The sequence below is a fragment of the Bos indicus x Bos taurus genome, chromosome 22 (assembly GCF_003369695.1).
Source record: "Bos indicus x Bos taurus breed Angus x Brahman F1 hybrid chromosome 22, Bos_hybrid_MaternalHap_v2.0, whole genome shotgun sequence".
Taxonomy (NCBI): domain Eukaryota; kingdom Metazoa; phylum Chordata; class Mammalia; order Artiodactyla; family Bovidae; genus Bos; species Bos indicus x Bos taurus.
The window spans coordinates 8847036-8860461 of record NC_040097.1 but is presented as its reverse complement, the minus strand read 5'-3'; the positions used below and the strand labels follow the sequence as shown (position 1 = coordinate 8860461).

General features: G+C 48.4%; 1 protein-coding gene across 13 annotated transcripts in view; it reads right to left on the bottom strand.

Annotated features, from left to right (window-relative positions):
- Positions 1–13138, bottom strand: part of DHX30 (DExH-box helicase 30) — a 28315-nt gene extending 15177 nt beyond the window's left edge. The window contains exons 1-7 of one of the 13 annotated variants that reach the window (XM_027523327.1): positions 13028–13107; positions 11780–11888; positions 11080–11174; positions 10306–10412; positions 9240–9294; positions 4580–4675; positions 3465–3493 (exon numbers count right to left, since the gene is read on the bottom strand). In XM_027523327.1, the coding sequence (XP_027379128.1) occupies positions 3465–3493; positions 4580–4675; positions 9240–9294; positions 10306–10330 (205 nt within the window). In that variant the 5' untranslated portion in view covers positions 10331–10412; positions 11080–11174; positions 11780–11888; positions 13028–13107. Of the gene's footprint in view, positions 1–2646; positions 2772–3464; positions 3494–4579; positions 4676–9239; positions 9295–10305; positions 10413–11079; positions 11288–11779; positions 11889–12512; positions 12715–13027 lie in introns of those variants that run through there. The other 12 variants (XM_027523324.1, XM_027523337.1, XM_027523326.1 and 9 more) reach the window with 12 other exon arrangements.
- Between the last annotated feature and the right edge of the window lie 288 nt (positions 13139–13426).

Here is a 13426-nt window from a genome sequence, read left to right as displayed (position 1 = left end):
CCTTAGCTCAATGTCCACCCAAAGAAATGAAGTAGAAGTTCCCTCTGGGTCCTACCCAGTGCTGGTAGATCGCTTCTACGTGCCCTGGCAAATTGGCTTGCACTCCAGCAGGCGGACTGTAAGACAGTGATTACTGCTAAGCTGGGGCACATCCACCTCATTTAATGGCTTACAACTAGTGAAGAATCTGGAAGCAGGACATGGAAGACCTCTTGAATATTAGCAAACCAGAATGAATCTCCAGAACAGGAGTCAAAGGTGAAAAACACCCTGCGCCCAAGAACTGAGCTGATGCAGCAGTGAAAGTCTGAAGCTGCTGCTGTTCCGCACGTGTGTGAAAGCCAGATGGGATTCTGCCTCCAAACCGTCCCCCCAGGGTTCTAGCCAGGCTCATGCCTCTTCTGCCTCTTCCCGCACTGAGCAGCATCAGACTGAATCTGCATGTTGGGGCAGTGACAGCAAGGGCCTAAGGGTCTCGGTCCCTTGGAAGGAGGCCTTTGTAAGAGGTTAGCAGTGCAGCTGGAGGAAGCTGTGGTGGGGGTGGGAGTTGTTTGTTGTTTGTTTTATAATTCTAGATAAGATTCCCAGGATCCCCTCAAGAGCTTGTTGAAATGTTACTGAGAGCCACCCTCCACAGTTTCTTGGTCATTAGCTCTGGAGCGGGGTCCAAGACCTGCATTTTTAACGAGTTTCCAGATAATACTGAGGTTGCCAGTCTGGGGTCACACTCAGAACCGCTGGCCTATGACAAGAACATGGGATTTAAGTCCTAACACCTGGGCTCAGTTCCAAGTCTACCACTTGCCAGCTGTGAACCTTGGGCCATTTTATCACTGGGGAAAATGAGGACGAACCTGCTCTACTCACTTGGTGTGGCTGTGGTTAAGATAAAATGGGGATGTTTGGAAGAGGGATTTGCAGAGTGCTCTGACAGAGACGCCTCTGCCCTCTGAGGTCTGAGACGATGGGAGACAGGGCCCTCGGAAGCAGATCCAGGGCAGAATGGGGCAGCTATAACTCTTGTTCCTCCCTCCCCTCCTCAGTGTTTAACCATAAAAGCAGGAAAAAGGGAAGGTGGCCCTGGCACCGATGGTTGACCTCATAAAGGGACATCACCATCTGTGTCAAACCCCTCTACCCCCACCCACGGCCTGTCGTTATGATCCATCTAGGAACGGCAAGACCCTTGGAGCAGAAAATGATGCTACCAGAGCTTTGAACGTGGCCAAGCGGCACTTTAATTTGCCAAAAGCTAAGGCATCCACCCAGCTTCAGTAGTAGTTTTCAAGGATTGTTAGCAGCCCAAATTCCCTCAAAAGAATCCAGAAGCTTAGTAAGTCAGGGAGTGGCGGCAGCAGCTGAGGCCAAAGTTTGAAAACTATGGTATTTGAAAGCTGAAGGAGGCAACAGCTTAGACCTCATCTGGAAAGTAGGGCCTGGGCCCATCCTGTGTTTTAGGAAACCCTCAGAATAGCACTCTGCTCTGACAGTCACTTAAGCTAAGGTTGAAATGCTATGATTTCATGGATTAGCTTCCAAAGGGCACAAAGTGGAAAGGAAGATCAGCCATGAGCTTGTTCATTGTTCAAGCCAGGTACACAGGGATTCATCATACTGTTTTATCTATTTTACAAAACATATCTCAAACAAATGTGGGAGATTTCATGTAAAAAAAAAAAAAAGGTCAGGTGATGGATGCCAACCAACTAGCTCCTTCTCTGGTAAGCTCTCTGCCCTCTTTTCCTATTTCATTTTCTCCATCTGGGTTCTAATAGCTAGTGTCACCTTGAGGAAATATTTCACCTCCACAAACCTCACTGCTTCTTCCAAAATGAAGGCAACTCTTAGACCAGGTCTTGAAACCCCTCTGGTTCTGTGATCTCTTCATTAGTCTAGAGGAGGGGTGGCCAAACTGTAATCTGCAGACCAAACCTACCCACCGCCTGTTGTTATAAATGAAGCTTTATTGGAACATAGCTCACTCGTTCCTGTAGTATCTATTAGTGCTTTCGTGATATCATGGCAGAGTTAAGTAGCTGCACGAGAGACCATATGGTCTGCAAAGACTGGAACGTGTACTCTCTGACTTAAAGAAAGTTTGCCAACTCCTGCTTTAGAGGACCTTGAAGAAAATTAAAGGGGGTTCAGGCATGCCCCTGTTCCTTTCCACCAACATTAAGCCTTCTCTTCTACTGTCCATTCATTGGGGAGAAAAAGTTGACTCCTCTGCCTGTGGAAAAGGAGGGAAGTTCTGAAAAACGGAAGGGTTTATTGGCTCAGAGAGCTCTCCATCACTTCTGGATCAAGCACAACATCGGGTACTCAAAGTGCTAAATAGTGACATCTAGCAGCATGCAGTTAAGGTTAAAAATCTGCTGAATATGCAGGAGGGGGATTTGAGGATTCTAAACTTTGGTGGCCCCAGGAAAATGCAACAGGAGGAAGCCGAAGACAGTCTACTTCGGGCAGACCAGAAAACTTCTGGAGGGAAAGCAGAGGGGCCACTGATATCCGTAAAAACCAGGGTCAACGTTCTGTCCACCTAGTCAGAGTTTGATATTTTATGGACACTCAAATGGCAAGAAATTGGCAACAAGAAAGGTAATGGGACCTACAGGGGCTGGGGGACCACCCTGACCACCTTACCCATTCTCACAGGTTTCCCAGCAATGTATGTAAAGCCACAAGGTCCCCTGAGGCAAACCACCACTCCAAGAGGTGACACGTCTACACCAGGGAATGGACGGACCAGTACCGTGGTCTCCGGGATCCTGCCAGAAGGTGAGTTATTCCATGTCACTTTCCAGCGCTCTACATCTCAGATCTGTGTGGTGGGAAAGATTCCCAGGGGAGGGGACGGGGCAAGGTTCTTAATTTATTCACCCTTGACTTTGGAACAAGGCCTTGGTAAGAGGTTGGTGGTCGAGTCAGGGGTAGATTGGGAAAGGAGGTGATATTTTTTTTCCAATTTCAAATCTGACTCGGATGGCACTGTAACCTCTTTCAGTGGCCACCATTTTTCGAGCACTAGTCTCTCATTTGCATACCAGAGAGACTGTTTCTGCCCCGCACTTCCTTCTTCAGAGGTACCAGCAAAGCCTCTAGGGAATCAGAGAGCATGGCAGAAAGGTCCAAGAGTCACGTGGTCTACGGGCTTGTTGCTCCCGTCACAAAGGAACAGAGGCAAGCACCCTTCAAAGCTTAAAAAGAGAGAAAGGGAAGGCAAAAATGCACACACCCAGATGCCTTCTGGAGACGCAGCTGTGAGAAGACAATCAGGCACGGGGGTGGGGGTGTCCGTTCCTGCAGGGCGACAGTGCAGGACAGCTGCCGCTCCCAAGAGCAGTGGCCTTCTCCTCTGCGTGTGCTCCAGGAGGCACTGCCTAGTCATGCTGCCTGGTTAATCCCGGCTAACCATCTGTAAGCTTAGCCAAAGCACATCTGACACTCTCAGAGCCACTCACCTGCCATGTTGGAAATGTTAACGTTCAGCCTTTTCGAGTTACAGGGCATTTTAAGAAAGAAAGAAAAAAGGGCAATCAACTCTCGTTTTGGCAACGGTAGGGGGTGGCATTTCTTTAATACCTAAGTCAAACGGGCAGAGGGGCCGAAAGGACTGATTTCTATGCTGCTGTCTGTGTCAGGGCCACCGCAGCAGGGGGGCAGCGCGTGTACAAACCGTGTGGGTGCAGAGCAGCGTGTGCTGCAGAACCGGAGGCGCTGGGCGCTCCCCGCACCCTTCCTGAGCTCTTGACCTTCAAAGCACTTTACAGACAGAGCCTCAAGTAGACATGCTGTCTTCACAGAAGGCAAAGACTCTAGGAACTGTCATAGTGTTCTTCCACTAAAAACCTGAGGGAGCGGAGACAGGCAGCCAATGGAGTTGGGAAGAGAGCTGTGGGCCAGGAGCACTGGTCTCAGCAGAGGTGGAGAAGATTTGAGTCTGAGGGAAGAGAAGAGACACTCGCAGGCAGAGACGCTTCCCTGGGTCCTATGACTGGCCCTGCCCTGGGTGCCAGTGGGCTGAGGTGAGCGGCCACCTGTCTGGGGGCTCTGACATTCTCCCCAGTCAAAGGGAGAGCCTACCTTGCCAAACAGCCCGGGAGGCAGAGCTGAATGTCAGTAAAGTGCTTTGAGGCGCCAGAGGAGATAGGATGGTGATGTCAGGTGTCCCCAAAGCCTCCAGATGGAGGGCACTGGGTCGAGTCGGGCTCCCTGCTTTGGCCCTGCTACAAGTGCCCTGCGTCTTCTGAGACCTGAGCCGAGACTGCCTAGAAGGTCCAAGCCCTCTGCGTCCCCGCCCTGGAGCCAGACACCCAGGCGGAGCCTAGGCTTTGTCCCTGGTCACACGAGGAGGCCCAGTGAGACAGTAGGGTCTAAGCCAAGTGGCCGAGCATCATGAAATAACCCAGACCTTTCCAAATGATGTCTCCCTGAGGGCAGCAAGAGCTCTGCTAACCCCGCTCCTCCTCGCTCCCTTTCCAGAGGCCTATGGCCCTGGCACCCAGGCTCCCTGTGCCGCCCGCCTCCCCGCAGGCCCTGGACCCAGCTGGTGCTGGAGACATGGCTCCTCCCTTACCTCGAGAGATGGTCCCTCCAGGGGCAGGGTTGACACACATGGGTGGAAGACGGGGTGGGGGAAGTTTGCACTGACGCTGCCTGTGTTGGGCCCGATCTGGGGAAAGAGAGAGGGCATCAGGGTGACGAGGTCTCACCCCTCACCGTTACAGACCCCTGCAATGACTCACCCCAGAGCACCCGGGAGGAGCTCTGGGCAACAGGACAGCACGTGGAGCCAGTCACAGGTTCTGAGAAACAGTGCCAATACCGCTCAGAAAGAAGGTAGTTGTTTTATAGATACAGACGCGATACATGACAGCCTCAGTTCCCCCTTGGCTCTCAAAGCTCTCACAGTGTCCCAGTTCTTCCAGCTACCCTCCGTGAGTGCAATGCCCATCCCATAAGCTTCTCCACAGTCTCACGGTACCAAGCAAATCGGCCGGGCTCTTCCACTTATGGAAACTATCCCTGCATCTGCCATAGGCTCCCCACATGAGCCACCGGATCCCCAATTACTCTCTCTCTCTACAAATTGGGGAGGGAAGGGGCTACTTGACTCCTGGTGTCCTCTGCAAGAGCCAGTATCAGATCCACACTTTCTAGTCTTCTCTTTCTTGAAGTTAATGATTTACCATTCCAAATATTTCCATTCACTTGGAGACCAAATACTACCCATCCGTGATCTATAAAGTACATTTTTAGGAAGTTCCAAAATTTTGATATACACGAACTAAAATTAAAATGCTCACTGAGCATTCCATGGGAAGGTGGAAATCTATGGCTAAGGAAGGTGTAAGGTCTTTAAAACCACCTAAGTGGTGACAATATCAGAGAACACTGGTCTGGGGAGAAAGGTGCAGGAGCTCTCTGCCCCACAGGTTTTGCTACAATAAATGAGGGAGGAGAGGAACAGGGAGAGACAGTCACACACTCTATACACACTTGAGAAACAGCCCACAGTGCAAAAATGATGCCCCTTTCTATCATGCAAATTAGCTCATATATGATTGGCAAATATGGGGGAATGACATCAGTGAAACGTAAGAACCTTTGGTTCAAATCTAATTCTGCTAAGGCAAAGGAACTGAAAGGTGGGAGTGGAATGATCATTTTCAACAGGAAAAGTAAAAGCCCCTTCAGCTTTATTTTTTTTAAAATTAAAGTCAATGCCTGTAGGGGATCGAGGTGGTAGACACACGGGTGCTCACTATACAATTGCTTCAACATTTCAGTATTTCTGAAATCTTTTTCATAGTACAGTGTTGGGGGAAGCGCTGACTTGCACTCAGGGTCCCCTCCCCCACATTCCCAGCAGCACTCTCTGCTTCAGGGCAGCCCCGCAGGGCTCAGGGCTCCGCCTCCGCCGGCGCTGTCTCAGCAGCTGCCACTCTGCTCTCTTAGAAGGCTCCTTGTAGGTTTTCAGCATCACACTAAGCCGCCTGCCTCGGTGGGCCAAAGCTTCTTCCCAGTCGCCCATGACAGTTTTGTCATATCCTGGTCATATTGCCAGTGTATTGCCTCAACTCTATTTCTGCCGTAAGCCCTCTTAAAACATTATATATAGGTGTGTGATTTTGTGGAAAACACAGGTGGTGTTACAGCGGAAATGCTGTTACTTCTGGAACCAAGTGCCTAAGATCAAGGTTTATCTTGGAATTAATTCTGGCTCTGCCTTGAAGCTAAGGTTGTAAACTGAATCTTTCCTTTCCAGATTGAGGAAGGTCTTCATTCATATCCAAGGGTGCTGGCTTGGGGAAAAAAAAAGAATAAGTGATTTGATGATTATTTTATTCCATTAAGCATTTCCAGTAACTGGGGGAAGGTTGTTACAATTCCACAACAAAATCACAGAGCCCTCTTCTGACCACTGGAGCTGGAGGAAAATTGCACATTCTTGAGGTTGATATGGTATTTTTCAAAGTTTTGTGTGGACTGTAAAAGAAAGACTCGGCTTGCTCTTTATGGCCTGCTTCTGATGGCGTTACAGCTGAGACAAGAAAACTGTTAAGATGCTGGCAAAGGTAATAACAGGTTAGTTACCAGGCACACAAGTTTTCTAGTTGGCAGACGTTGGCAGCTTTGTTTAATTACACAATAGGAAAGATGGTAGCCACAAGACCCAGCGGGCCACTGTCTATAATGCTACAGGGAACTGCTAGGGCCATTACCTTCAGAACCATACAAAGGCCTAGCCCATCGAGAACATAAACCCCTAAGTACCAAAAATCATCTCTGAAACACACCTATCTCCACGCTAGTGGCTTGTACATAGCAGGTCCTCAATTTTGCAGCCATACAGCACAGTGCGTATTGAAGCTAGGCTGTCACTCTCCAGAAAAACATGAGCTGTATGGCTGTTACCCCAAATAGATCAACTTACATTTATCAAATGCCTGCCAACCCACCTCTATCTTCACTGCACCCCTAAAGGTAGGGAAACAGGTAAGTTAACACCTCGTTAGTGTTAATGGGGACCAAATTGGAACCCTAGCCAGTTTGACTCAAGCTTTATACCATGTTAACATTTTCTCTCAAGATTCATAATGCCCTAGGGAGCTCATAATTTCACCACAAGGAACAAAGAAACACAGAGAAACTGCCTAGGAGATAAAGAAGTGCTATACAACGAGCATCGCAAGGCTGGGTGTGTGTGTGCTAAGTCGCTCAATCATGTCCGACTCTTTGCAACCCCGTGGACTGTAGCCCGCCAGGCTTCTCTGTCCATGGGATTTCCCAGGCAAGAATACTGGGAGTGGGTTGCCATGCTCTTCTGTGGGGGATCTTCCCAACCCAGGAATCAAAACTGTGTCTCTTTCATCTCCTGCATTAGCAGGTGGGTTCTTTACCACCAGTGCCAGCTGGGAAGCCCGTCATGACCAACTGTCAAGGTCATGATGCAAACTAAAAATGAGAGCCACATTCAGAAGACAGGAGAAGGCATTCAGCCTTACAGCCATGAAAAGATAGGTTTGCCTGAAGGAAAATATTCAAATAAGTGACTCTTTCTGATTAATGGTTTTCCTGAAGACCTTCAAGCATAAGACAACTCTTGGTAAAAATACTAAACTGTGTGGAAAGCAAGGCCCCAAATTCAGACTGTGTCTGATTATTATGTCCTCAAACTACTTAATACCATGGATTTGTGAATTTACCAGGTGTCAGGCACTGTTCTAAGCTCTTTATACATATTAACTCATCTGATCCTTAGAACAACCCTATGACCACTTAGATGGTGAAGAAGGAGGCACAGCGAGGCTTGGTCTCCACCTAAGCCTCCTCGGCCAGTGAGATACATAAGTGTGATGTACGTTGGGCAACAGGGTCGGTAGCTTTGGCTCAGTCAGGTTCTGCTGCCTCCCACTAAGACGAGTGCTAACAGTGTCATCCCCGATGGAAAACCTCTTGAACAAATCCATTTCCAGCCTAGAAAGTGAAGTCAAAAAGGCTAGAAAGGAATTTTGCCCCAAAACTCTCTCACCTGGTACCATTTCCCTATCACAGTGAGGAGGACGAGGACTCTAATTTTATTGGGCTGTCCATCTCTTTAAGAAATCAGTATTGTTAATTCAGACACTCCCACCAGGAGAGAACCCATTTTCATCCAACTGTTACAAGTGGGTGGACATCAACACCCACTGATGAGGAGATAAACACAGAGCAATTAAATGCACTTAATTTTCAGCTCAAAATGTGCTGTCCACGCTCATCTCAAGTTCAGTGTTTTCCTATTAGACACAGTTAACCAACACAACGAGGAAGACAAAAATTAGTTTTTTCCTGAAGTATGAAAACAGATGGAGTGGCTGAAAACAAACAAGGAGACAGGAAGAGGTGGCTCTGAGATCTGGAACATCCAGCCTCCTTTTGGCCCCATTCAGTGGGCAACAGAGGGCACCACCTAGCCAAGGTTTTCCAGGCTTCCAGGGACACAAGTCGGAGAGGAGACACAATTAGGAGGATCTTTTTCATCAGCAGTTACAGATGCTCTGTTACGGTTCTCATTTATTTGTCAAATATGTACAGATAGGAGGCTCATGGTCAGCTTTAATACAGGTGACATTTTACTCCTTACTCCCTTAAAGGAGAAAAGTCATGCTCCTGTCTAAGATATACAATGCCTTTGCAATCTGGTGCCTTGAATCTTCACAAGCTATACCACTTTCTATAAGAAGCTCTTGGACACTGTCCTCTCGCCCTGCCATGGCTCAACTCTGCTGCTACTTATGCAACTCTCTCACCCCAGCTGCTGCAGGGCACTGATTTCAAGTCTTGCAGCAATTTCTCTAACCACTAATACAAAACGATGACTCAGTCCACTTCCACCAGCTTTTACTGAGGTCTATTATGTGCAAAACGCTATGCCAAGTACTATGGATGATAAAAGAGCTCAACAGGCCCAGGTCTCAGGGAGCTTCTAATCTAGTGAGGCAATGAGTAATTCAGACAGAGGATGCGTGAGAAAGTACAGAGGTGGTGCTGAGGAAATCAGAAAGCAGAGATTGTTTGTGGTTGATAGAATTAAGAAAGGTTCACAGAGGAAATGGTGTAAAACATTGGCCTAGAAAAAAAGGTGGATTTCAGTAAGTGGCGGATATGCACCAGAGGGATTTTCACAGGCTTCACAGCTGCCCATCACAGGGAAGACAGGCCTGAGGCCACAAGTGCAGTCACACTCTTACCTTTTCTGAATGAGTCCAGGCTGAACATTTCTGGCCAGGAGGGAAAGCTGGAATCCTAAGAAGAAGGAGGGCCGAAAAAAAAGTGCTTAACATTCTCGGTTCAGGAACCACAGAGCAGACTTCAGTAACACAGAGAGCACTGTACAAAACAAGAAAAATGAAGCTCTTCACTAGTGAGCCCCAACTGCTTCCAGTCTTAAGGATGGAAGGGCCACCTCCACTATTAAGTAATTACATGTCTTTGCTTCTAATTGAGAGCTTCCTTCTTTTCTCTGTCCTAAACTCCATGATCCCTCCTAAACAGAAGGGGATGATTTCATCATGAGAGACACGGATTTCCACCTCATCACAATACTTGCAGTTATCCTGGGACATGTGGGAAGAAAGGAAATCCTACATGACCCCTTTTCTCATATGGCATCAGGAAATGGGACTGATGACGGCCTTACGGACAAACTGGTGTACTGGGCTTTTAGAAAACCTAGTCAAGCCCCGAGGAATGGGACTTGACTGACAGTATCAAAGAGTGATTCAAAACAAAAAGCTTTTCAAGGCAGGATCTCTATGAAATAACAAATGTTAAGTTAAAGTTCAACTGCTGGCCAAAAACTCTGCTGCATTTTGCTCATTAGTACATTTAACTAGGAATATACCTAGAGACTTAAAAACATGCATGTACATAAAATAACACCTCTGGCTTAACACTTTTGTTTTAAAAAACACTCCAACTCCACACTTACAGACTTTTTTTTTTTGGCCACGCCACATGGCATGCGGGATCTTAATTCCCTGACCAGGGATCAAAACTGTGCTCCCTGCAGTGGGAGTATGGAGTCTTAACCACTGGATTGCCGGGGAAGTCCCCATAGTTTTTAATACTGTACTACTCCTGTGTCAGTGCGGTAACCCTATGTAGCATTAGTTTAAAAACATCTAACACATTTTAACAAATCACGATGATCTGCAAATCCAACGTGACTGGGAGTCTAATGGCGCCTACACTCCTGCTCCTGCCTGCTATTCCCTCTCATTCTCAAATCGTGGGGGGTGGGGGTGGAGGGCTGACCTGGGGACGAATCTTTCAGGTCCATAGCAGGTCTGCCCTGATGGCCTCCTCTCCCCCAGGGATGCCGGAAATTTCAGCCGATAGGATATGGTAGCTCAGAGAGAAAACTTCAATACAATATCAACAATGATACAATTTACTTTAATCAGTTACATTCTATAGATTCTTTCTATCCAAATTAAAAGAAAAAAGGTGGAATTTGAGATTCTGATTTTTAAAGAAAATGTGATTATACAATCTAAAACATCTAAGTGATTGTTATTGAAGAATCAATACTTTCTTGCTAAGACGTTTTCAGTTAATTTGCTTGTAAACAGACTTGGTTTTGCTTTCAAAAAGCCCCTGATTCTCTCCATGCCAACCAAGGCTCATATGACACTATCGTTTCCTGTATCAGGCTTAAAGAATATATATGATGAGATTCAAATAGGATCTTTTAGAGATACTTTACAGGAAGTTTCAAAGAAATCTAAAAGAAAATCGCCTTCCCTGTTATACAGTATTATGTTAGAACCTTTGTGGTTTAGAGTTTCTCTTAAATAATCTAGAGAAAAGTAAAATAATATTATGTCAAGATTTCTTGCATAATGAAACACCACCTAACTCCAGACAGAGTTACTCTGAGATGATTCAAGGATAGAGACAGAGTATAATTTTAAATGATACCCTTCTTCCAAGACAGTCACAAATGGATTTAACACATGCCTCTTGCTTCACAGTGCGGCTGAGCAGGAGACCCACCACTGCTCTGTGTGCGTGGCTAAATCAACTTACCTTACAAGAGCAGTGACAGTCTCTGATTTTGTATCCTTTTGAACTGGAGCTGAATTCTCTCTTTGCTATTCCTCATCACGAGGCTGGGCCTCCTCCTGGGAAGTACAATGCTGGGTCACTAAAGTGATGGCCCCCACGGGGGAAGAAAGTTGTTCCGGACCATTGAAATTCATCTACTAACTCTAACACACAAGGACAAGTTTTGTTAGTGGCGTGAAACACGCATCATACACTTTGGCCTCACTTCAGGACCAGCCATGACCCACTCTATACCCATCAAGTTGTGAGCTGTCCTATATCCGAACCTGTAAGATACCAAGAAATACAGTGTCATGGTAAAGAAGGATGTACAGTCCTGAAAGCATTTTCTGCAAGCCCAGAGCAAAACTTGCTTCAGTTTTGAGTTCGACTCCCCTATGACTATAGTAGAAACCTATCTAAGGTAGATAAAGAAGCTCTTTCAGGCTGTGAAAACAAGACTGTTAAGTACCATTTGTATTGGTAAAAGTACCATTTACAAAGTACTTCCACAGACTTTATCTCACTTAATCTGTTTCCCCTGAGAAGGAAATGGAGGCAGATTTTCCCAGAGAAGTTTACACAACCTGCTCAGGATGCCGTAACTGCCTCAGGGCAGAATGCAAATCGCAGTTAAGGTACTGAGCTCCTAAGTTTTCTCTGCTTATACTATACTACTTACTTCCGTGATGTCTCGCTGTTGCCTATAAGGTCCATGGTTCATTCTTTGAAGACTGTTTTATACTGACATCTTCAAAGGTTGAAAGAGGCAAGAAGGTCCACCTGATAAACTTTGGACCACAATTCCACAAATTAAAACACTTTGAGAGTAAGTATCTTTTCAAGCTAAAGGGGCAAGCTACACAGAAAAAAACACAACAAAGGATGTATTTTATGCACCTAAAACAGCTACATAGATAAAGAGCACTATGGAAATCCGAAATACTGTATCAGGGGTAAAAAAAAAAAATCTCCCTCCTGGAAACTCCAAGACTTAAGTGTAAATTATAAGATGTAGTCAAGACCCACAATGACAGTGGAATTATCGCCTTCAAAGAAACTGCAAGGGAAACCATCAAACAATGTCTCATTTTGTTCTGACCAGTTCAGTTGCAACCAAAAACAGGTTGAGAATCTGCAATTGGCCATTTGCAGTCCACTTGCTACAGTGTATGACAAGCCCCTGTGGATGGGGATTGCAAAGTGGACAACCTCCGCCTTGCAAAATCATAATTAAGGTGACCAGTGTTGCTACACGAGGACTAGCCAGAAGGCATGCTAACGCCATACTCCTGGCTCAGGGGTTCTGAGGACTCCTGGGACTCCAGATTACTGCAAACAAAGGACCCAACATGCATTAGGTCTTCCCCTGCGAAATGGGGCAAGTCGCCACTAGCAAACAAAGAACATCTCACCCCTTGGCCTCCCCAAGTGACAAGGTCGGTGCAAAAGAGGGCAAACCAGGAGGGCCCGAATGCACCAGGCCTCCTTTTGGACGAACGGTCCAGGCGGCACGGGGGCAGACAAAGGTCCCAGGGCACTCCGGGGGTTTCCTCCAGGCCCTGCCTCGGGGAAACAGAGCATCCCCTGAGGCGGAGGCGTCGTTGCGCCAATCGAGCGGCTTTTCCCGCGGCCCCCGCGGTGCCTCTGGCTACGAGGCCCGCCCCGGCGGACCGGTCTGGCCCCCGCCCCCGCCCCGGCTCCATGGCAACGGCAGGCCGAGGCCTGGTTGCTCAAGGCTCGGCCCGGCCGGCTTCCCGGGCAGGCCTAGGATGCCCGGCCTGCTCTTCGGGCCCGCCCGCTTCTCCGCCCCACTCTCAGCCAAGCCGGCGGTCGGACCCGGACCCCCTGCTCGCGCTGACCACCCCCGGCCACGGGAAGCTCCTCGAGGGTGGGGGCACGAAAGGGGAGAATTAAAAGCCCAATTCACCTGTTGTTACAGATGTGAAACAAGCCTCGATGCACCGCGCATGAGCCGCGGGCCCCCCCAACCACGGCCGGACTACAACTCCCACCAGCGGCGGCGCGGCCCCTTCCGGGTCCCGTGGCGGAAGTCCCGCCGGCTACCGGCGCTCGGCGCCCCGCGCCGCCCCCCTCCCCCCCGCAACCCCACCTTCAGCGCTCGACCCCCGAGTCTTCGCGGCTCTTGAGCAAGGCCCCCCTAGCCTGTGGCTCTCAGTGGCCGCCCAGGGCTCACGCCCCCGGGCGGCCAACCCGCGGGGAGACCCACCCCCACCCGCGAAGCCGGGTCCAATGGCGGCCGGGCGAGGCGGGACTTCCGTCAGGGTAGAGTCGAGGGGGCGGGTGCGCGGGGGGATCTGGGGGCTCC